General features: G+C 39.0%; 1 protein-coding gene and 1 pseudogene across 1 annotated transcript; one reads left to right on the plus strand and one right to left on the minus strand.

Annotated features, from left to right (window-relative positions):
- Positions 1 to 691: 691 nt before the first annotated feature.
- On the minus strand, positions 692 to 18,376 carry mettl8 (methyltransferase 8, methylcytidine). Its single transcript, XM_052148827.1, has 10 exons — positions 18,280 to 18,376; positions 16,998 to 17,148; positions 16,189 to 16,280; positions 15,838 to 16,115; positions 15,684 to 15,733; positions 8,000 to 8,060; positions 4,265 to 4,404; positions 1,743 to 1,849; positions 1,571 to 1,636; positions 692 to 1,489 (listed from the first exon to the last, which is right to left on the minus strand). The coding sequence occupies exons 2-10, from the start codon at positions 17,132 to 17,134 to the stop codon at positions 1,344 to 1,346; spliced, it is 1,077 nt and encodes a 358-aa protein (XP_052004787.1). The 5' UTR covers positions 17,135 to 17,148; positions 18,280 to 18,376; the 3' UTR covers positions 692 to 1,343.
- A 553-nt stretch (positions 18,377 to 18,929) lies between these two features.
- LOC127658609 (DDB1- and CUL4-associated factor 17-like) lies at positions 18,930 to 22,425 on the plus strand (annotated as a pseudogene).
- Positions 22,426 to 22,554: the final 129 nt, after the last annotated feature.

Genomic DNA, 22,554 nt, shown 5'->3' on the forward strand with positions numbered 1-22,554 from the left:
AAATAATGAGGGGGTTGTACTTGCTTGTTTTGATTAGGGTTACATCCCCCCCATCCCCCCTGGCATCTTCGCCCCCGTGTACAGTATGTGATTCATAATTTTGAATGTGAAAACATTAACGGAGCCGTTTTCAGCATGCCAGGCTTAAGATAGAGAGCGGATGTGTGCATATTATAAAGGAATTGAATGAATGTGGTAATCTGGCAGGCTTTTGAAGGAGCTTTTTAGAAAATGATCTATAAATACACACACAAAGTAGATCGTCATCACCCAGATCAGAACTAGAACATGGCAAGACCTGTGACTTGTGGCTTCTATTGTGCTTTTAGGTTTTGACAAGGACAATGCAAATATTATTAGGTAATAATTCAAAATCGATTTTCTAAATCATTTCTTTACGTCTTTAATTAATTCACATAATTGAGTATGTTTTGTCAGGTTTGTGTTAAAAGTGAGTCACCAGTTAAAGTAGTTCACCTAAACATGGAAAATGTACTTTTACTCTTTCATTTACTCACTCATATGTTGTTAAAAAAAAAAAAAACATATTCTGGGTTTTTTCTTGGATTCAACATATAAATAGATATAGTGAGCAGTTATACAGAGAGATGATTGACAGACGATCAAATCATAATGAAGAAAAATCTAAATTTTGAAATGAAACTTTTTTATTTAAGATAAACCTCTGATTTGCTCATTATGCATAGAGTATTTTTGCAGTAAAAAAAAAAAATCACAAATGTACAGTACATCCTTGTACACCAGTCTGCCAGTCCATATATGTAACAAATTATTAAAACTAAAACATTATATCAATACACCACAACTCAAAGTTGGAAAATGTAGATGTTTGAGGAATAAATGCATTTAAAAATGTGTTAACAATACCAATGCAAGCAGTGAATTACCCCATCAGTGAAAATGAAAGGTTTGCACATTTGTTGCAAAAAAAAAAAGCTAAATAATATTTCAGTGCAAAAAAAAAAGTGATCTTGAAAATGTTATCATATTATGTAAAATTCATTAATTACCAATGCTAAAATATTCTCTGTTCACTTATGCATAACAAACCATTTTCATGACTCCGGTAATGATAATTGTCCAGTCTCAAAACTATTCGTGGGATGCCAGTCATTTCTTAGTAACACAGACTGTTCTTTGATCTCCTCCAAAACAAATGACTTTCTTCATGTTTTTACATTGTACTCTTCATCATGAGTTATTCTTGAAGTCTCTCACAAAGGTAATGTCATTTAAAATCTGAAAAAGTCTTTGTGTTTTTGTCTGCCAAGACCTTCAGCCCAGTTCTCTCAGAGAGCACAGTGTTATCTGCTTTACAGACGCTAAAACAGATAAGGTTTCCGGTATTTGCTTTGCATCCACACTCTGTGCATGACCACCTTCTTTCCTCTGTTTACCTGCACTCTCCTGTCCTCCAAATTCTGAATCGCCTCCAAACCAGCATTGGAGAACAATTGATGAACCTCATCTGTGGAGAGATCACAACCTTGCAGCATGAATGTTGGAAGTCATAGATTTCAATCTCTAAAATGTGCTTAAATGGTTCTACCTTTTGTGAAGAAATACACACATGTTCCATCCTGTCGTATATAGAAGTTTTCAGATAAACACTGACCTACAGAAAGTGCATGACTGGTCATACATGGTATACAAGCATCACTATCTATCATTTACATGTCCAATATGTTAAAAGTTTAATATATCAAAGAAGACATTATCACCCTTTTTCAATCTCAGTTGTGACAGATCATATCTGCCATAGTCTCTGAAGAGCATAATCCCTCCCTGCTTCAGGTATCCAGCTAAACAATTCACCACATCTTGAACTCTGCAGAACGAAACCAGGTGAGGGTTAATCTTGTATTTATAACAGAAATGTTTAGAGACAATAACCACAAAATTACTCAGTCCCTTGTGAAGCTACAAAAGTTGTTCAACACATTTTTTTTTTGTTTTTTTTTTGCACGTTTGTATGTGATGACAAAAGTCTCTTTACTGTCATACAGCATCTGAACATTTTACCTTTGAGATTTCTAGAATTCTCACCATTCTCAATGGTGATTCTCCTCAGATTCGCAATACTGTGATACAGTCATTTTTGTTATATTACAGTGCAAACAATACTAAAATGAATACAATGATTTATTCAAATCAGGATAAATTGAAAGACAGTAACACTACTATTCTGTACAATTTAAATGATCTATACAGTATATACAGGGTGGCCCAAAAAAACGGAGCAACTATGTTTGATTGCTCATATCATTAAAAATGCATAAAGGCGTTTGCACGATTCTTGGCGTACTTCCATGACTTTTTGTAAACAACAAAATTATGTAACTGTGAAGTCATCGTGAGCAACAGCTTGCCACAAATAAATAAATAATTAAGTAAGTCGTTTGGTCCAAAAAGAAATGGGGCCACATAGTGAAAGAGAAACTACAGTTGAGGTAAGCAGTCTACATACACCTTACGCCAAATACATTTAAACTCAGTTTTTCACAATTCCTGACATTTAATCATAGAAAACATTCCCTCTCTTAGGTCAGTTAAGATCACTACTTTAGTTTAAGAATGTGAAATGTCAGAATAATAGTAGAGAGAATTATTTATTTCAGTTTTTACTTTTATATTTTTCAACTTTCATCAAGTCAGAAGTTTACATACAGTTTGTTAGTATTTGGTAGCATTGCCTTTAACTTGGGTCAAACGTTTTGGGTAATCTTCCACAAGCTTCTCACATTAAGTTGCTGGAATTTTGGCCCATTCGTCCAGACAGAACTGGTGTAACTGAGTCAGGTTTGTAGGCCTCCGTGCTCGCACATGATTTTTCAGTTTTGCCCACAAATTTTCTATCGGATTGAGGTCAGGGCTTTGTGATGGACACTCCAATACTGTGACTTTGTTGTTCTTAAGCTATTTTGCCACAACTTTGGAGGTATGCTTGGGGTCACTGTCCATTTGGAAGTCCCATTTGTGACAGAGCTGTAACTTCCTGGCTGATGTCTTGAGATGTTGCTTCAATATATCCACTTAATTGTCCTTCCTCATGATGTCATCTATTTTGTGAAGTGCACCAGTCCTTCCTGCAGCAAAGCACCCCCACAACATGATGCTGCCACCCCATGCTAGCCGATTGGGATGGTATTCTTTGGCTTGCAAGCCTCACCCTTTTTCCTCCAAACATAACAATGGTCATTATGGCCATTTTGTTTCATCAGACCAGAGGACATTTCTCCAAAAAGTACGATTTTTGTACCCATTTGAACATTCAAACTGCAGTCTGGCTTTTTTATTGTGGTTTTGGAGCAGTGGCTTCTTCCTTGCTGAGCATCCTTTCAGGTTATGTCAATATAGGACTTGTTTTACTGTGGATATAGATATTTGTCTACCTGTTTCCTCCAGCATCTTCACAAGGTTCTTTGCACTTTTCACACCAAACTATTTTCATCTCTAGGAGACAGAATATGTCTCCTTCCTGAGCTGTACGAAGGCTGCGTGGTCCCATGGTGTTTATACCTGCGTACTATTGTTTGTAGAGTTGAACGTGGTACCTCCAGGTGAAATTGCTCCAAAAGGATGAACCAGACTTGTGGAGGTCCACAATATTTTTTCTGAGGTCTTGGCTGAATTCTTTAGATTTTCCCATGATGTCAAGCAAAGATGCACTGAGTTTGAAGGTAGGCCTTAAAATACATCCACATGTACTCCTCCAATTCAGTACACCACCAATCAGAAGCTCATAATTTTCTGGAATTTTCCAAGCTGCTTAAAGGCACAGTTAACTTCTGACCCACTGGAATTGTGATATAGTCAAATAAAAGTGAAACAATCGTTGGAAAAATTACTTGTTTCATGCACAAAGTAGATGTCCTAAACGACTTGCCAAAACTATAGTTTGCTAATATTAAATCTGTGGAGTGGTTAAAAAATGAGTTTTAATGACTTCAATCTAAGTGTATGTAAACTTCTGACTTCAACTGTAAGTTTACTGGCATTGAAAACTTAGGCTAAACGATTTACTTGTTTATTTATTTGTAGCAAGTTGTTGCTCACAGTGACACACAGTGACGTCATATTGTTGTTTACAAAAAGTCGTACATGTATGGCAAAAAAGTTAAAAAGTTTTAAAACGTCTTTATGCATTTTAAGATATGAGCAATCAAAAAAAAAAAACGATTGTACTTTTTTTTTTTTGCATATCAGTAATGAGAACGAGTGCAAGTGTGTGACTTTCTCATACCGTTCAGGGTGGATGGCAGAGAGCACAAAGACCACTAGAATAACGTTCAGACTCTCAGGAGGGAAGGGAAACAGGGACGTTGTGTCACAGATATCCCGCACAAATGCATGACACACTGAAGGATCACAGTCTGGATGCTCCTGTAAGGGAAAGACATATGCTATTGTCCTCAAATGACTTCTGCTCGGATTTACTGGTATATTTTAGTGTTGGACTTACAGGAATTAAATTATGTATATTATATCACAATTAGGAAATTAAGGAATTTTATGAGATTTAATTGCTTTAATGAAATTTCAAATTATGAAATAACTTTTAGGATGAAGCACACATGATGCTCCCAGCACAACACCGACTCCTACACAAACTCCGAGTAAGCCAAAGCATTTTTTAAATTAGCTACTGAATCCCATCTGGTTAAGCAGGAATGTGATCGTGGTCGAGCGAAAACTACAGCCGTGGCCAAAAGTATTGACAGTGACATACATTTTGTGTTTTGCAAAGTTTGCTGCTTCAGTATTTGTAGATAATTTTTCACATGTTTCTATGGTATTCTGTAAAACAATGATAAGCATTTCACGAGTTTTAAAGGCTTTTATTGGCAAAAACATTCAATATATGCAAAGAGTCAATATTTACAGTGTTGACCCTTGTTCTTCATAACCTCAATTCACTCTGGCATGCTATATATCAGCTTTTGGGACAAATCCTGACTGATGGCGATCCATTCTTGCCTTAATAGTGCTCGGAGTTGATCACAATATGTGGGCATTGCTTGACCACAGGTTCTCTATGACCACAGGTTCTCTATGGGATTAAGATCCGGGGAGTTGCCTGGCCACTGATCCAAAATTTCAATGTAATGATCACAGAGCCACTTCATTATCATTCTTACCCTGTGACATGGTGCTCCATCATGCTGGAAAATGCACGGATCATCATTAAATTACTCCCGGATCGTTGGGAGAAGTTGCTCTTGCAGGATGTTTTGATACCATTCTTTATTCATGGCAGTGTTTTTGGGCAGAATTGCGAGAGCCCCCACTCCCTTGGAGAAAAGAAACCCCACACATGTTTGGTCTCAGGATGCTTCATTGTTGGCATGACACTGGACTCATGGTAGTGTTCAGCTTTTCTTCTCTGGACTAACAATTTTCCAGATGTCCCAAACAGTCGGAATGGGGCTTCAGAGAAAATAACTTTGCACCAGTCTTCTGCTGTCCAATCCTTGTACTTCCTGCAGAATTTCAGTCTGTCCTTGATGTTTTTCTTGGAGAGAAGTGGCTTCTTTGCTTCCCTTCTTGACACCAGGCCATTGTCCAAAAGTCTTCACCTCACCTGCTCCCAATATTGAGCAAGCTCTGCACTGGTGGTGACACGATTCCGTAGCCGACTCCTCAGGAGGAGGCGGTCCTGGCGCTTGCTGGACACTCTGGGACGTCCTGAAGCCTTCTTCACTGCAGTTGAACCTCTCTCCTTTAAGTTCTTGATGATCCGGTAAATGGTTCTTTCAGGTGCAATATTCTTTGCAGCAATTTCCTTGCACGTGAGGCCATTTTGATGCAAAACAATGATGGCTGCACGTCTTTCTTTAGAGGTAACCATTGCTAACAAGAACACAATGATTGGAAGCACGTCTTCCCTCCTTTTATAGCAATCAGTCTGCTCTTATAATCCAATCAGAATGATCGAGTGATTTCACCTGACTAGTACTCGTTCACACTTTCCCAGGTGCTGCTGATATGATTAGTGAAATGATGTTGGCTGGTCATTTTGTGCCACGGCCAAAAACCAGTGAAATTTGGGGGTTTTGTGATAAAGTATTTTATTTTATTTTTTGGCCTATGAAGCTTTTTGCAATTATTTAAAATGCATCCGATCACTCTGCACAATAATCAAGAAACAATGTGAAACAACACCACAACAACTGAAGCAGAAAACTTTGCGAAACACAAAATATATGTCACTGCCAATACTTCTGGCCATGACTGTAGTGAACATCAGCAGGGCATTTGATTCCTGGAGGAACCTTTGTTTGGCTTTGGGGATCAAAACTGCAAAGCTTGTTAAATATAGTGCCATAAGTATTGATCTGTGTAATTTTAGCTAACTTGATCTTATCTGCATAGTGACTGTAATAAACAATGTTAATCTGTAATTATTCCGCAAGGTAAACTACAATAACACATGAAATGAATGCTAGACAATGTTCAAGATAATGCAAAAAGCTCCATTCATTAGTGTAATGTAACTTGGTTATACAGAAAATATATACAATCTATTATTATAAATCAATAGCGCATCGATATCTCAAAATGACAGTTGTGATGAATCACATCAATACTGAATTGTGTCAACATATTTATAACATACAGTCAATTTTATAAACAGCTATTGAAAATAAATCATCAACCAAATTTAGCTAATAGCTATTGATAAAGCTGGCTAGCTAACGTCAACATAGGCTATAGTATAAATGCAGTCAATGTATCATGCAAATAAAAGTGATTATGTCAAACTACAGTTTTGCATAGTCAGACATATATCCACACTTTGTTTTAGCCTTTTTCCAGCACTGGAGAGTCAAATCTAAAATATAGTCTCAAAGTTTGTAGTAAAACAATTATAACCGTGTAATTTTAATTATGCTGCCTCATCTTACAGCATGATGCCGGTGTTTTGGATGCTCACTGAATCATGTCCCTATGAAGTGTGTGTGTGCATGTGCACGAGAATGAACAACATGTAGCTGGCTGCAGTTCACTTAATGGGCACAGGTGTCATTAATAACAAGTGTTTCTGAATCTTACATACTGCACCTTTACACTTACAGCAAAGATGCGAAAACTTATAAAATAAAAATTTGAAGTTGAATGTTGCAATCTGCACTCACAGACAATAATTCAAAGCTTGTGTTCTGAATTCACAATTGTAGACAAATAGTCACAAATGTGTAAAATGACATTCACATTATTATACACTTGTATTACACATTAACTTAATACATTTTCACAGTACAACCACAAATTGGCATTACAATTTTAAATCTTTACGCCTTGACTTTTGCAACTACTTTTGCAAAACTTGTAAAATCCTGATGCGAGAGAACAAGACCGGTGTTCAGTGGGGGAGGGGTCAATGAAGTCGTTTTATTGGTTGATGCCTAGCCAATGAATGCCACCGGTGTGGATCGTGTTAACTGAAGATGTGCGCATGCATGTGAATAATTTAAATGGCTTTTTTAGCAGATTTGTTCAATGTGAATAGCCAAGGAGTGAAGAGAAGATGTTTTGCACATTATAAAAAATTGTTGGTAACATTATTAACTTGCTTTATTTCATCGATGTCTAATTAATTTAGTTTAAAAGTCATTTTAATGGTTTAACAGGGTAACATACCTGTACCTATGTTAACGTGGGACAATCTCAAGAATGAGATTTATCTGCATTGCAGTAAGAATATGATTTTTTTCACAATGCAGTAACAAAATTTGATTTTTTCTTATTGCAGTGAGATTTACACATAAAATGACAATGAGATTTTTTCACATTAAAAAATAGAACAGAATTTTTTGCAGTACAGTATCATGATTTTTTTTCACATTACAGTAATGACAATGAGCAATATTCACTATAAATGGGGTGACACTCTGGGTTGGACTCTGTGTGCTGCAAAGGTAGGTTGGTGGCATGTATAATTATATGGTGAAGATCAGAGACATGTGACAGAATTTACCTTGACGAGCTCGATAGCACGAGATGAGAAGTCACAGCAGTACAGAAACATCTTACTGCCCCTACAAATGACATCAAACTCAGAGTGACCACAGTGCATCTGCATATTGCTAGTCTCAATAAGTTTTTGTTTGACAGCTGATTGATTATCAGTCTCATATTAGAAAATTGAATAGTGAGAATGGAAAATGTTAGAGCTGTGTTGTAGAAGCTCTCGGAGTCCAGTCTGTGTCATGTTCCCATCCTCTTTTCAAGAGCCTTTCCTGTCTCTATATGTTGTCTTGTAAATTAAAAGGCGAAATGCCCCCCAAAAATAACAATTTTAATAACTATATTAAAATGTCTACTTTATCCTGTGCAATAACTGTAGGTGTATACATAAAGAACACATATTATATCAATTCTTTGTACAGTAATTCGTTTTGTAAAAACAGATCCATTGTCTTACAGCTTTGTATTCTCTCTTGTTTAATACTGTTTAATTTATTGTCTGTTTTTTACTGTATTAATTTGTCCAGATACTCAGGTGACATTTCAGCCCGTTTCCTGCAGCACTTGCCATAGATGTGGCTGTCTTGTCGGGCACTTCTCACGCACCTTACAGTCTAGCTGACCCCACAAAAGCTCAATGGGGTTAAGATCCATAACACTCTTTTCCAATTATCTGTTGTCCAATGTCTGTGTTTCTTTGCCCACTCTAACCTTTTCTTTTTGTTTTTCTGTTTCAAAAGTGTATTTTACTTTGCAATTCTTCCCATAAGGCCTCCTGAGTCTTCTCTTTACTGTTGTACATGAAACTGGTGTTGAGCGGGTAGAATTCAATGATGCTGTCAGCTGAGGACATGTGAGGCATCTATTTCTCAAACTAGAGACTCTGATGTACTTATCCTCTTGTTTAGTTGTACATCTGAACTTCCACATCTCTGTCTGTCCTTGTTAGAGTCAGATGTCCTTTGTCTTTGAAGACTGTAGTGTACACCGTGGCATGAAATCTTCATTTTTATTTTTTTTTGGCAACTGCAAGCATTGTATAGCCTTAATTCCTCAAAACAACAATTGACTTACACGTTTCTAAAGTAACCTTTTTCTTTTTTGCCATTTTTGACCTAATTTTGACATTAAGACATGTCAGTCTATTGCATACTGTGGCAACTCAAAAACAAACACAATGTTAGGCTTCATTTAACGAACCAAATAGCTTTCAACTGTGTTTGATATAATGGCAAGTAATTTTCTAGTATCAAATGATCAATGTAGCATGATTACTCAAGGATAAGGCATTAGAGTGATGGCTGCTGTCTAGATTTGATCAAAAGTGACTTTTTTCAAATAGTGATGGTGCTGTTTTTTACATCAGTAATGTCCTGACTATACTTTGTGATCAGTTGAATGCCACTTTGGTGAATTAAAGTACTAATTTCCTTTTGAAACAGCAAAATCTGTACATTATTCCAAACCTTGTTTTTGGCACCATTTGGCAAAGACCGATTTGTGTGAAAATTCCAGGAGATCAGCAGTTACAGAATACTCCAACCAGCCTGTCTGGCACCAAAACTCATGCCATGGTCTAAATCACTGAAATAATTTTTTTTCCCAAATCTGATGGTTGATGTGAACATTAACTGAAGCTTCTGGCCCATGTCTGCATGATTTTATGCACTACAATGCTGCCACACGATTCACTGGTTAGATAATCACATTAATGATTGTTGGTGCCAGACTGGCTGTAACTGCTGATCTCCTGGGATTTTCACACACAACAGTCTCTAGAATTTACTCCGAATGGTGCCAAAAACAAAAAACATCCAGTGAGCAGCAGTTCTGTGTATGAAAACGCCTTGTTGATGAGAGAGGTCAACAGAGAATGGCCAGACTGGTTCGAACAGACAAAGTCTACGGTAACTCAGATAACCACTCTGTACTACTGTGGTGAGAAGAATAGCATCTCAGAATGTTTTGGTTGCACGAAAGGGGCCTATCTTTAAAGCTTCTCCAGAACGACGACTACAAGGGGGCGCCTCAAAGTTGGAGGCTCGGTTTTCTGTGGAGGGGCCCCAGGACAAACCCGTAACCACTGATTTATACAGACTTGTGCCATGGGCTTGGATGGCGAGATGCTGAATACATAATAAAACCCCTCCACAAGCTCCAGTGAAGGAGGTGTATGTTGATGGAATATGGGTCCAGGCTCTCATTCACTCCAGCAGCTCCATCACCCTGGCTCAGCGCCAACTCCTCCCAGCCGGAAAGACAGGAAAGACCTTGTTACCCATCACCTGTGTCCACAGTGAAACTGACTATTTTCCAGCCTGGGCCATGTCCATCCAGGCTGAACCAGGATTCTGATTTGTGGAGGTGGGTATAGTGAAGAACTTTCCAGTCCCCCTCCTGTTGAGTCACGACTGGACAGGTTTTTATCGGCTCCTCAACCACGCCATCCACCATCAGAATACTTGCACTTATACAACATCATGCTATACTTACAAGCAGTGCCTTGTTAAGTGCTGCTAATAAAAGAAGTAGTAGGATTACAATGGTCACAATCAACAATTGCTTTACATCAACCCAGGGCTAGCATACTTATCATGAGTTTCTATGTTTTTTCAGATACCCCGGGCCGAACCGATGTGATACAACACCACATCAGGACACCTCCTGCCATTACTGGCTGTCAGTGGCCCTTTTGAGTTTCAGAGGCTCGCTGACAAGATATTGAGAAGGAAACAAGAAGGATGCTGGACCTTGGGGCTACTAAGGAGTCCCACAACTCCTGGTCCAGCACTATCGTCATGGTCCCCAAACCCGATGACACCTTCAAGTTTTGTAATGATTTCCGGAAGCTCAATGAAATCTCCAGCTACGATGGCTACCCCTTGTCACGAGTGGATGAACTCATCAAGTGGTTATAAAGGGCCCGTTTCATATCCACGCTGTACCTCACAAAGCGTAACAGGCAGGTGCCCAAGGCTTTTCCATCCGTAGTGGCCACTGGCAGTACCGGGTCCTTCTATTTGGGCTGCACTGGGCACAAGCCACCTTCCAATGGTTGATGGATATCATCCTCCGGCTGCACTGCCCCATGTAGCCGCTTACATTTATGATGTTGTAGTCCTTTCGGAGAGCTGGGAGGATCATCTCCACCATCTCTGAGAGGAGTTGTTGCCGCTGCGTGGGGCTGGACCTACAGTCAACCCCAAGAAGTGTTAGCAGGGTTTTCCGTGACATGCTACCTGGGATTTTGAATTGGCCTCAGTGCAGTCATGCCCCAAGAGGAAAAAATTAAGGCCGTACAGGATTTACCATGACCGACAACCAAGACCCAGGTGTGTGCCTTTATGGGTTTGGCCAGATACTATCGATGCTTTGTGCCTAACTTCTCTTTAGCTTGCTCGCTTACAGACCTGACCAAGAAGGAGAAGTCTGAGAAAGTAAGATGAACAGAGGCTAAAGCTTTATTGCAGGCCCTGAAGAAAGCCCTAATGTCCAAATCCCTACTTCACGCACTACTTTTCTCCAATCCCTTTATCTTACAGATAGACACTTCTGACTCGGCTCTGGGGGCTTTCCTTTCACAACAGTTTCAAGGAGAGAAACATTCCTTAATTTACATCCAAGTTTTCCCCTCCAGAGATCAATGTCATGCAGTCAGCCCCTTCAAACCTTCATAAAAGTGGTGCCATAAATTGAGATGGAAATATTTCTCAAATTATGAAATGCCCTTTCCGCCATTTATTTAACAATGTGTTTGCAGAGTGACAGAGTGACAGCAGAGTGACAGAAAGTCTGACCAATCAAATTTCATTTTCACCTTGGGGGTTGGCCATCAGCAATCTGCACCTTCACAGCTTTGTTTCCTTCTCTACCTGATATCCCAATCACAGGCAGAGCAAGTAGTCTGAAATCCGGGGATGATTTACAGTGAAGAATCCGAATTACATTATTTTCTTCAAACAAGCAGACAAATTGACAACTTTCTTGTGCTGTCCATTGAATGGGGGTTGGCCATCAGCAATCTGCACCTTCACAGCTTTGTGTTTCCATCTCTACCTGAGGCTATGATGAACAGTGGGACATATCCCAATCACAGGCAGAGCAAGCAGTCTGGAATCCGGGGATGATTTACAGCGAAGAATCAGAATGACATTATTTTCTTCAAACAAGCAGACAAATTGACAACTTTCCTGCGCTGTCCGTTGAATGCAGCTTCTAAATAAAAAGGTATGCAAGAAACATAACAGAAAAAGTGTGATTGAAAAATGGCCTATGTTGACTAACACCCCGTCTAAACCAGACGCGAGTGACAGTTGTCAAGGATTGAAGGGGTAACTGGTTCATGCACTGCATGCAACTGAGATATACAGTATATATATGTAAGGAATAATTGACGAGGGACTGTTCAATTATTGAAAATAATGCACACCCGAAGTTGTAATGTAATGTGGCCACGATGTGCAGTGCAGTGGCCGTTACACCTAAGGTGTGCAATATTTTTCAATAACTCAATGGGCCAGAATCAATTATTCAGCTTATACCACAGTTACCACACCTTATGTCATCATTCAGGATTAAATCTCAAGTTATTTTCTGGTTTTCGTCCCTAAAACGCTGTTGTGAGTGGAACTAAGTCATCATGGATTTGATCAACTGGTCTCTCAACGCAATTGACACCATCTTCTCGACGAGAAGCTTGGGTTCGGGGGAACCTGTCTGCCCTGACAGAACGTTCACAGCTGGCTACACGATGGACGCGTGGGAGAGGTGGCGGGTCGTGTGTCTGGCGGCTCTTTCCGTGGAGGACGTAAGATATCTACCTATTCGGTACCATGATAACAGGTCTTCTGCTGATTGGATTAGGCATTGCCTGGTTTATCGAGGAGTTAAGAAGACGGTGACAGCTGTCCAAAGCCTCACAAGGCTGCCCGTCATGATTGAAACAGTGGGCAGAGCTGTCTGCACTCAGACTGGGTCTATGAACCAAAATACGGATAACATCATGGAGAAGCTCACAGCTTTGCAAAGGCAAATGGATCGTTTCAGAGACCAAAATGGACCAGGAGAATAGCCGTGTAAACTAGAATGCGGCTACTCTCCTTAAGACCAAACAATCCCAATCTTATCTGTTTCGGCCGCCCTCAACCAGCACTGGCCTTGGCCAAGGCCGCTGTTGGAACAACAACTCCCCGGAAGAGCACTGCAGTGAGCCACTCTCGCGTTCCTTCCCGACTCCCCAGACACCTGGTGATTGTTGACTATGTCTGGGACCTGATCAAGGTTGTCTCCATGGCAACTTGCTGTGTATCGCTATGACAACCCTGCGGACTGAGGCACCTAGATTAGATGCTGGCATAGCGACTCTCCAGGCCTACACACACATGAACTCTTACACATATATACAGATATGCAATCATCCGCCCGATACCCTATCCCTCGCCTTGCCGCTTTGTACCCCCAGTCTGACAGGCGGGTCTGTGACCAGCGCCGAACATGGCTGCAGGTCCGGATGGCTGCTTGCCTGTGCTGGGCCACCTCCACCCCCCAATCCCCTCCCCTGTTGCAAGTCTTGTTCATGTTGTAGAGTGTACTGAATATGTGCTAATGTTGCTGAGGTGTTTTTTTTCCCTGTTCCCACACTGTACTTCTTAAGGAGCATAGTCTGGGGGCTGCCTTTTTTTCTCCTCTCCTCTCCTCATGTCATGCTGTATTTCTTCTAATTCCCTGTCTTCCTGTCCTGTCTATCCCCTTGTCATATGTATGTTTGTATGGACAGGTCGATGGCCAATTTCACTGGTTTACTATGTGACAATAAAGGACTACTACTACTACTACTACTTTCTTCTGCCACAGATTCAGCCTCTTGCTTTGATAAAGTCTGAGCCTTCGTTGCTACTTCGAAGACTTCACTTTAGAACTAGCAAGGGAGGATTGTATGGCTTGCGCTGCTTTACTGGAGCACTTACTGGAGTAACAAGGTAATGTGATGTGCATGTGCGTTTGTGTGTCAGTTTGTGTTTGAGTGATCCAAAAAGAGAGAAACTGAGTGAGATCACATGTGGAATTAACTTTATTTGTTGCAGCTCTCGTCAGAAGTAACATTGCTTAGTTTAAGTTTAAGCACACTTATCAGCAGCAGCAGCAGCGAGTGTTGCCATTTTTGTATATAGCTGTGAAGGAAGCAGGAACCGGATAAACAATAAACAAAAATACTTTTATTCAATATAAAACATTGAAATGAACATAACAAAAGCACACACACAAAACACTGCTGTGTGCGTCTCTATCTCTCTCTCTCACTGGCGTCCCCGGCTCCTCCTTTTATCTCTCTCCCGCTGGTTGGGCAAGTCCTGCAGGGGAAACCTCCAGTGAGACTTGCCCCCCTTCCTGGAGGGAAGGAGTTGCCCCTTTGGACATTCCGTTGCCAGCTGGTCTTCCTGGGTAGGACTAGGGGAGGGAGAAGAAAGAGAAAGATAACGGGAGAGAGGGAGAGAGAGAGAGAAAAAAAAGAGGAATCTGGTTCCCGAGCATGCCGCCATTTCGGTCCTCAGCCAGCACTCCAGCCAGGCGATGACACTGGATTCCACCTCTTGGCGTCTGGCAGTGGCTCCTCTGTCCCCTGGCAGATGGCAGCAGTTCCTCCACTTCCTGGTGGACTGCAGCCTCTCCTCCGTCTCCTGGCGAACTCCTCCAGTACCATTGAACCACTCCTCTCCTCAGCGTCACGATCCTCCGTCAGCGGCGAGGGGTCTCCAGTCCCGGGTTTCATCACCAGTGTGGCAGACAAGCCTCTCGTTTATCGGGAAAGGAGGAAGCAGCAACCGGATTAACAATCAAAAAGACTGGCATCCCCGACTTCTCTTGTTATTTCTCTCCCGTTGATTGGGCAACTCAGCGCTGGGCATGAATTCTCTCATCCCAGCCACGCCCTCCTCCTCGTCACAATATTTTTTTTGTTGGAAACCTTAACACCTGTTTTCAACCCCACTGAGATGCAGGTGCGCGCTGACATGACGGCTCTGTTTTCGTTTGTATATGTGTGTCCACATATCAGAGTGTGTGTGAGAGCAAAAGAGAGTGAGGAGCGCGAGGGTGCTTCCTACAGATATTCCGGATAAAATAGAAACTGTTGTATTGAACAAGTTGAGTCTCGTTTCGTGTGTTGAAATGTCAGCGTGTGAGTGAGATGTTGGCGAAAGAGAGGGAGCACAAAGGTGCTTTTCAACTGAAATTTACATAAATGTAGGATATTATAGACATTGTTTGTCGTTCTTATTCGATGTACTTAGCCAATGTCTTAGTATTAATTGGTTATTTTGCTGTGGTTGCCTGTATGGCTCTTTGAATTGGACTTAATTTGCAAGTAATATGGCGAGGTGATATGGAACCGTTATGCAGTCAAGACCTGGAACTACTTCATAGCCGTGCGTTTACTGGGGAATAATTGCACACCTTAGAATGTCTGTCAACCAATCAGAATCAAGCATTCAACAGACCCGTGGTATAAAATTAATAAAACGCTCAGCTTTCTGTGATCAATCACGATTAATCATGATTAAATTATGGTACATGATACATTACAACAAACATTACAAAATCCTCATAAATATATTTACTTTATATTTTAAACACACAGAACATTGTTTTTAAATCACATCTACCCTGACTACAGTCTATAGAGCAGAAGCCATTACCTGATGGTGTTGATGATGGGAAACACACTGTTACCTGCACCACAGCCCACCTGCACAACACATGAATCAAACATCATACTGCTAAACAAGAGATGTTCAACCTTAACCAGACCAAAGATATTGCTCTTGCATAATGACATAAAGGCAAGAGCACCTCTAGTATCCTGAAAACAGCGTGCTGTCCAGGGAATGCATCTGTATCACTGGTTAGTGTACTGAAACCGCAGGGCTTGTGTTTTAATCTGTCCTCAGACTCTGACTGGGAGTCCACCCCGCTGCCCTGCCTCTCCTCTGGGCTACAAATCCCAACAGCGTCTGGAGGTAGAAGTTCTGGGAATTCAGTGAAGAGCCATCTCCGGTTTCTGAAGAACTTGCTCTGGTGCACCTCATAAAATCTGTCCCAGTATTTATTAGCATTCCTGTCATATTTGCCTAAAGAGAGAAAAGATATTCATCCACATATACAAGTTATTTACCACACTTGTTTGGGCTTTTGAATGCTTACTCTGCTCCTCCACAGGAATCTTATCTTTAGAGTTCTCCTCTGCCTTCTGTCGGGCTCTCTCTCTCTCCTCTTCTGTCCACTGCACATGATCCCTGGAGCACAGTGGAGAGTATGAACGTTAATTCTAGTTGACTACTCATCTCACCCCTATTTTCTGTGTTTTGTTAAAACAGATAAGGCTAACATTTCAATACGAAAGAATGAATTAGAACAACTGGGTGATTAATGAAACCAATATGCATTTGCACTTCTTAATCTAAAACAAAATGTTTATTTGTTTTTATTTATTTCAGTCATAATATGGGATGAGATATATTATATTATAGAGTTATAATGGAAAGTGTATATTTTAAGTGCTGCAACTGTTTTTCCCATTTGTATTGATCTTCAACTTTTTTGCAGTTAAATTTTTAAGGGATTGCTGACCAAAAAGTGGCAATTCTGGCATAATTTACCCTCATGTTGCTCCAAACAACATTATTCTTCTGTGCAACACAAAGCGAGATGTTGGGTAGAATGTTAAAGATGGACAGCCTCGCCATTCATTTTTTAATTGAGAGGATACTTAGACTGAACATTCTGCCTAACATTTGCTTTTGTGTCCCACAGAAGAAAAAACTAAATCATACATGTTTGGAATAATATGAGGGTGAGTAAACAATGACAGAATATATTTTGGTTCTTTTCTGTTAGTACTTTGATTAGCTCTAAGCTTTTTTAAATAAATTATACTGTCTAAATGGAAATAAAATAAAAAGGTTTCTCAATGCAGCTAATGAGAATGATGCATCAAACATCGACATCTGTACCACATGTTATGCTGAAAGATGTCATCATGATTGGTGAGGATTCTTCCTCCTAATGGGGCTGGTGGTCTTCGTCCACAGTACAGCCTGCGGTGAATGCAGCTCACAACACGGACTGTCAGCTTCAAGACCCCTCTCATCTCTCCACATGCACCTGACCAGATCAATTGATAATGATTGTTAAACACACTACAGTGGGGTCCAAAGGTCTCACATTGGAAATCTCAGATTCAAAATCTTCAGTAATTTGAACCCAAAAAAAAAATGATAGAAAGCTGAAGGAAATTTTTAAAATGTATCGCAAAAAAATTGTATGATGTAAAATTACTAAGAAATGTTTTAGGATGTATCAATTACTTAGAAATTCAGTTACGATTTCATCATCAAAGTGGTATGGTTATAATTGAATTTCTATTAATTAAATTTATATATATATATATATATACACACACACACACATATATATATACATACACACACACACACACACACACACTGTCAGATGCTTCATGAGAGTTACTAATATCAGGTGCATGTGAATCATTGAGTTTTTCGTATATTGCTGCATACAATAAAAAGAGAAATGTTCATTCAAATGTAAAATAACTAAAAAAAAAATCAATAAACAGGTTCATGAGTACAAAACATATAAACAAGAAAACAACAAAGAGGAAAAATGTACTTAGGCCTACTAACAATATTACATCCTCTAAAAAAATTTGCATTTACATTTATAAAAAACACAACAAATATTGTTTGAAATAATAATTCAATAAATAATTTACAAAAATAATTTTGGAGCCGGACCATTGAATTGAGGAACTCCCCATAAATATTAACCATTGTACATAAAACTACATTTCCCAGCATGCAACAGTGACGATGACGAAAACAGCGCATGCCCGGAAATGTATGTAAACACATGTGAGCAGTGTATATCCAATAATTTCGAGGAGAGACAATTGTGAGTTTTCTGTGAATTTATATATAATTTAGCCACAGATGCGTTTTGGAATTGACTGACACGGGGATGTATTAAAACAATGGAAATTAGCATTTTAGCAAGTACTGTCTATAACATCTAAACCTTTAATAAGAGTAAATAATTACAATGTGCACGACTGTTTGTAAAATGTACAGTATTTACGAATTGTTTAAATCGCTAAACTCAAATGTGCTGCACTACATTTGTTTTAGTTAGTTGTTGTAGTTGATATATCAAGTTTGAGAATCACTGCAATGATTGCAAAGCTAGGTATATAAAAATTAAAAGAATTGATTTTACCCGGCACTCAATAAGATGACATCTGTGAAGTTTATTCCGTTCAGTTTTGTGGGATCCAGTGTAATTTAAATGAATAGGCGTGAGGTGGAGAAGGACCTTTCTGCAGCCTGCAGAATGAGGCGGTGCTACAAATGGGGTGGAGCTACACGTGTCGCCCCGCCCATAACATAAGCTATAGTATCATTGGCTCATTCTTCTTTCATAGACAGACATGATAGGAGATGTGGTCGTCGTTGTTGGTGTGTTATCATAGTTTGAGAGAAATTCTATAGTTCAGCCTAACCATTTGATTATAGTACTTACTTTTAAGTGATTCAATCCTAAATTCCATGGAATTATTAAGTATATTTTAGGCCGACGAGATAACGAAACAAACATTTTTGGAGAGAGGAGGAGAGATAATCGTTTACAATCCTTCTAAGAAATTAATATGAATCAATATAGAATAGGAGTTTTCATAACCCATATATTTGGTCATAAATTAAAATGTTATAATTCATTTAATTCATAATTCATTTCTCTAACCATGCGTTATAATGAAAGCTTGGTGAAATTGCACAACTTTTTGATTTGCAGGTTTGAATGACAGCAACACAATTTGTTCATCAGTCCATGTGACTCAGTCCTACTACATTTGTTTCAAATGACACATGAGGTACAACACAAGTCACTTACGAGCCATAGCACTAAAATCAAACACTGACTACGACCGCATTAGAGTTGAATCTTCGCCATAGTAGGCTTAGTAATTTTGCCCTCAGCGTTTAACAAGATTGAAACAACAACAGGCTGCTCAGTCAGACTCCTACTACATCTGTTTGCAATGAACCGTGAGGAACACAATTTCATATCACTTACGAGCCACAGCACTATAATAAAAAATAATCAGGCTACACTATTTTAAAATGTATCTCCTGTAATGTACACCAATAAAAGATGACCGAGCCAATGAGAGTATGTTATGGGCGGGGCAACATGTGCAGCCCCGCCTCAATGTGTTGCCCCGCCCCATTCGGCAAGCTGCAGCCAGGGAAACTTGCTCAAGTCTCCATGCACGCACAGGCACCAAGAACAGCTCTGCTTTCCTGACCTTAAGATCAAATGGACTCTCCTCCAATGACTTTGGAAAATTATTGGGAGCAAATCTTAAGATTCTTAGAAATATTATTCTCCAGATGAGCATTATTGTCTGTTAAATATCTTTGTGGCAAGGCGGAGGGCGGGGCCGGGTCTGTATAATCACGACCCGGCCCCGCCCTCTGCCCTGCCACAATCTTTTATGGTTTTTATCATTTATTGAAGTTTTTTTTTTTATATTATGACTTTATAGAATGACAGAATTCATGAAAGTGTGTGGATTTCAATAATTACAGGTTGTTATAGCGGGTAAACTATAAAGCCTGATTTCATTATCTATACTTTCTTTAAGCAATTTATGGATCCATTTACTGGTCATTGATGCTAAAATATGACCTGTATATTGTCATTGTTCTCATTTATTTATAAGTGATTTTTTTTTTTACAACCAATCACAGCCTCTTGCCACAACCAGAATGGCTTTACGAGCTCCGTAAAACACCCAAAACGGAGAAGATTGAAGATTTGTTATTCTGCCAGTGTCCTCTAGTGAGTTACACCATCTACTGCACATCATTCGTGAACATATCCAAGAGAATATAGGACCTCTTTAACTTGTCTAACATGTGCAATTTATTTGTATTTTTAACAGGACAGTGTTTTACCAAATGCTTCAGACCAGAAACCATGTCTGTTGGCTCTTACAGCTAACAACTGGTTATATCGGCTCTCAGCAGACACAGGAAAGACTCTGCAGCGGGTCTACCTCTCCTCTCATATTAAATTCAGGTGATTTGGTCCTAACACTCTTATAGAAGGCTGATTCCACCACTGATTAAAAATATAGAAGAGGGAATTCTGATTTTATTATTTAATTATAAGACATAAACGCGCAATTGCAACTTTATTTCATGCAAAGACGAGTTCATGTCACCTAGTTGCGACTTCATGTCTCACAATTATGAGTTTATTTCTTAGAATTTCAAGATATTAACTTACAAGCGACTTAATTTCTCGCAATTGTGATATATAAACAAGTTATAAACATTTGTGAATTTATCTAAATTATGTAAATTTGCCAGATTTAAACTCACAATTGTAACTTTCTTGCAATTGTGGCTTTATGTCTTATAATTTTGACTTTATTTCTTGTAGTTACGTGGTATAATCTCCTATATGCGAGATCGTATCACAATTTTGAGTTTTATATAAGTTATAAACAATAGCACAATTATGAGAATTAAAGTCGCAATGGCTATTTTTTTATAACTATGAGATATAATCTCGCAATTGTGCATTATAAATAAATTATAAACAATTGCAAGTTATCTCATAATCACAAGAAATTATGTTGCAATTGCAAGATTTAAACTCACAATCGCAACAAATTCTAGTTTATATCACGTAGTTGCGACTTGTATATCACAGTTGCGACTTTATACCTTGTAATTATTAGATATAAAGTCACTATTGTTATTTAATTGTTCGAGTTGTGAGTTAACAAATTATAAACCATTGAAACCGAGTTTATTTCCTATAATTACTAGAAATAATGTGGCAATTGCAAGATTCAAACTCACAATTGCGACTATTTCTTGCAATTGTGAGTTTATATGACACAATTGCAACTTTGTGCAATTGTGAGATAAGAAGTCGCAATTGAAAGATTTAAACTCAATTGAGACAAATTACTGCAATTGGATGTTGTAACACAGTTAACGATGGGCAAGGAGGAGGCGAGAACCGGCTTGTCAATATAAATCATAATTTAATGAAAACTCAAACCAAAACCATAAACAAACACACATGCGGACATGCCCGTAATTCTCTCTCTCTCTCGAACAATCGTCACCGGCCGCCTTTATCCCTCGCGCGCCTCATCAGGCCGATTGGGGACCGGGCGCGCGATATTCCGACCCGGCCCCGCCCCCCTCCGCTCCACAGATGTTTATATCACGCAACTGAGTTTTACAATTGTGACTTTATCTCATAATTACGAGATATTATATGGCAATTGCAAGATTCAAACTCACATATGTGACTTTCTTGCACTTTCGCATTTATATTACACAATTGCAACTTTATTTTGCGTAATTGTGAGTTAAAAAGTTGCAATTGCAAGATTTAAACTTACAATTGTGACTTTATTTCTTGTAATTGATAATTATGACATATAAACTCGAAATTTAAACAAAATTACAAGAGTTATAAAGTTGCAATTGCAAGGAATAAAGTCAGAATTGTGAGATTTAAAGTTATAACAACCTTTTTTATTGTTTTATTCTGTGGCTGAATCAAGCACCATACAGTTTCACCTACACTAGAGAAAATGAATACAAAAGATTCAGTACTAAAAAAGGAAGTAGAGTTAATAAATTTGGTAACATTCAAAAGTTGTATATTTTTTTAATGTTACGCTTTAATTTCTGCCAAAAGCATTTACAGTAATGTTAATAACGCTCCATATGAAATGAAACTAAAGCCATCTGTTTCCAGTCTATGAAAGTCTATGAGTGTGAGTGTGTTTTATTTTTGTTGTATTAATAACTGTCTATTAACAGCTCTTTGAGTTGGGACTCCTCCCCAGAGACATTTTATGTCAAATCCATTCAGAGCAAACAGACAACTCTAGAATGACAGATTAGACATCAATGTTCTGTGCTCATCTCATTTATTTATTTATTACATATGCAGTTGGGTCGCCTTCTCCCTCAGGCTGGTGTTGATAATAACATCCTCATGCGCTTGGCCATGTTACAAGTCTTTTCTCTGGAGCTTGTAGGAAAGCTATAGATAAATAAAAGAGTAATATCTGCATTAGTACACACAAATCAACAAAGTTCTGTGGTTACATTGGCATTTTCTAATTATTGAATTGATATGATGTGTTGTCATGTTTAGGTCTTTGGTAAGTCTGCTGAAGATGTGCTACAGGGAGTCTTAGCAGTGTCACACAGCTCAAAACACGCCAAGCTTTACGGTTTAGAGTACATTCTTAATAAGGTGATTGGATGTTTATCCTGGTTTATTGACTTTGACCTACGAATCTTCCCTGAGGTCCACTTATAATGAGAGTAAAGTTTTTTTCTCGCCAAAACAATCACAATTTAGTAATATCGAATCATTTTCCACCCTGTCTTTGGCCCTCTGTTTGAAACGCTCGGTTTAAAGCTCTCTGGCTCTTAAAACATCAATGTA

The sequence above is a fragment of the Xyrauchen texanus genome, chromosome 18 (genome assembly GCF_025860055.1).
Source record: "Xyrauchen texanus isolate HMW12.3.18 chromosome 18, RBS_HiC_50CHRs, whole genome shotgun sequence".
Lineage (NCBI taxonomy): Eukaryota > Metazoa > Chordata > Actinopteri > Cypriniformes > Catostomidae > Xyrauchen > Xyrauchen texanus.

Excerpts from the sequence above, each read along its gene's own strand:
- mettl8 (XM_052148827.1), bottom strand. The coding sequence starts at position 17,134 with ATGAGAGGGGTCTTGAAGCTGACAGTCCGTGTTGTGAGCTGCATTCAC. Across the intron at positions 15,734-15,837 it reads CTGTTTTCAGGATACTAGAG|GTGGGCTGTGGTGCAGGTAA; the intron begins GTGCTCTTGCCT and ends TGTGTTGTGCAG. Across the intron at positions 1,850-4,264 it reads TCTGCCATCCACCCTGAACG|AGTTCAAGATGTGGTGAATT; the intron begins GTATGAGAAAGT and ends TTCGTTCTGCAG.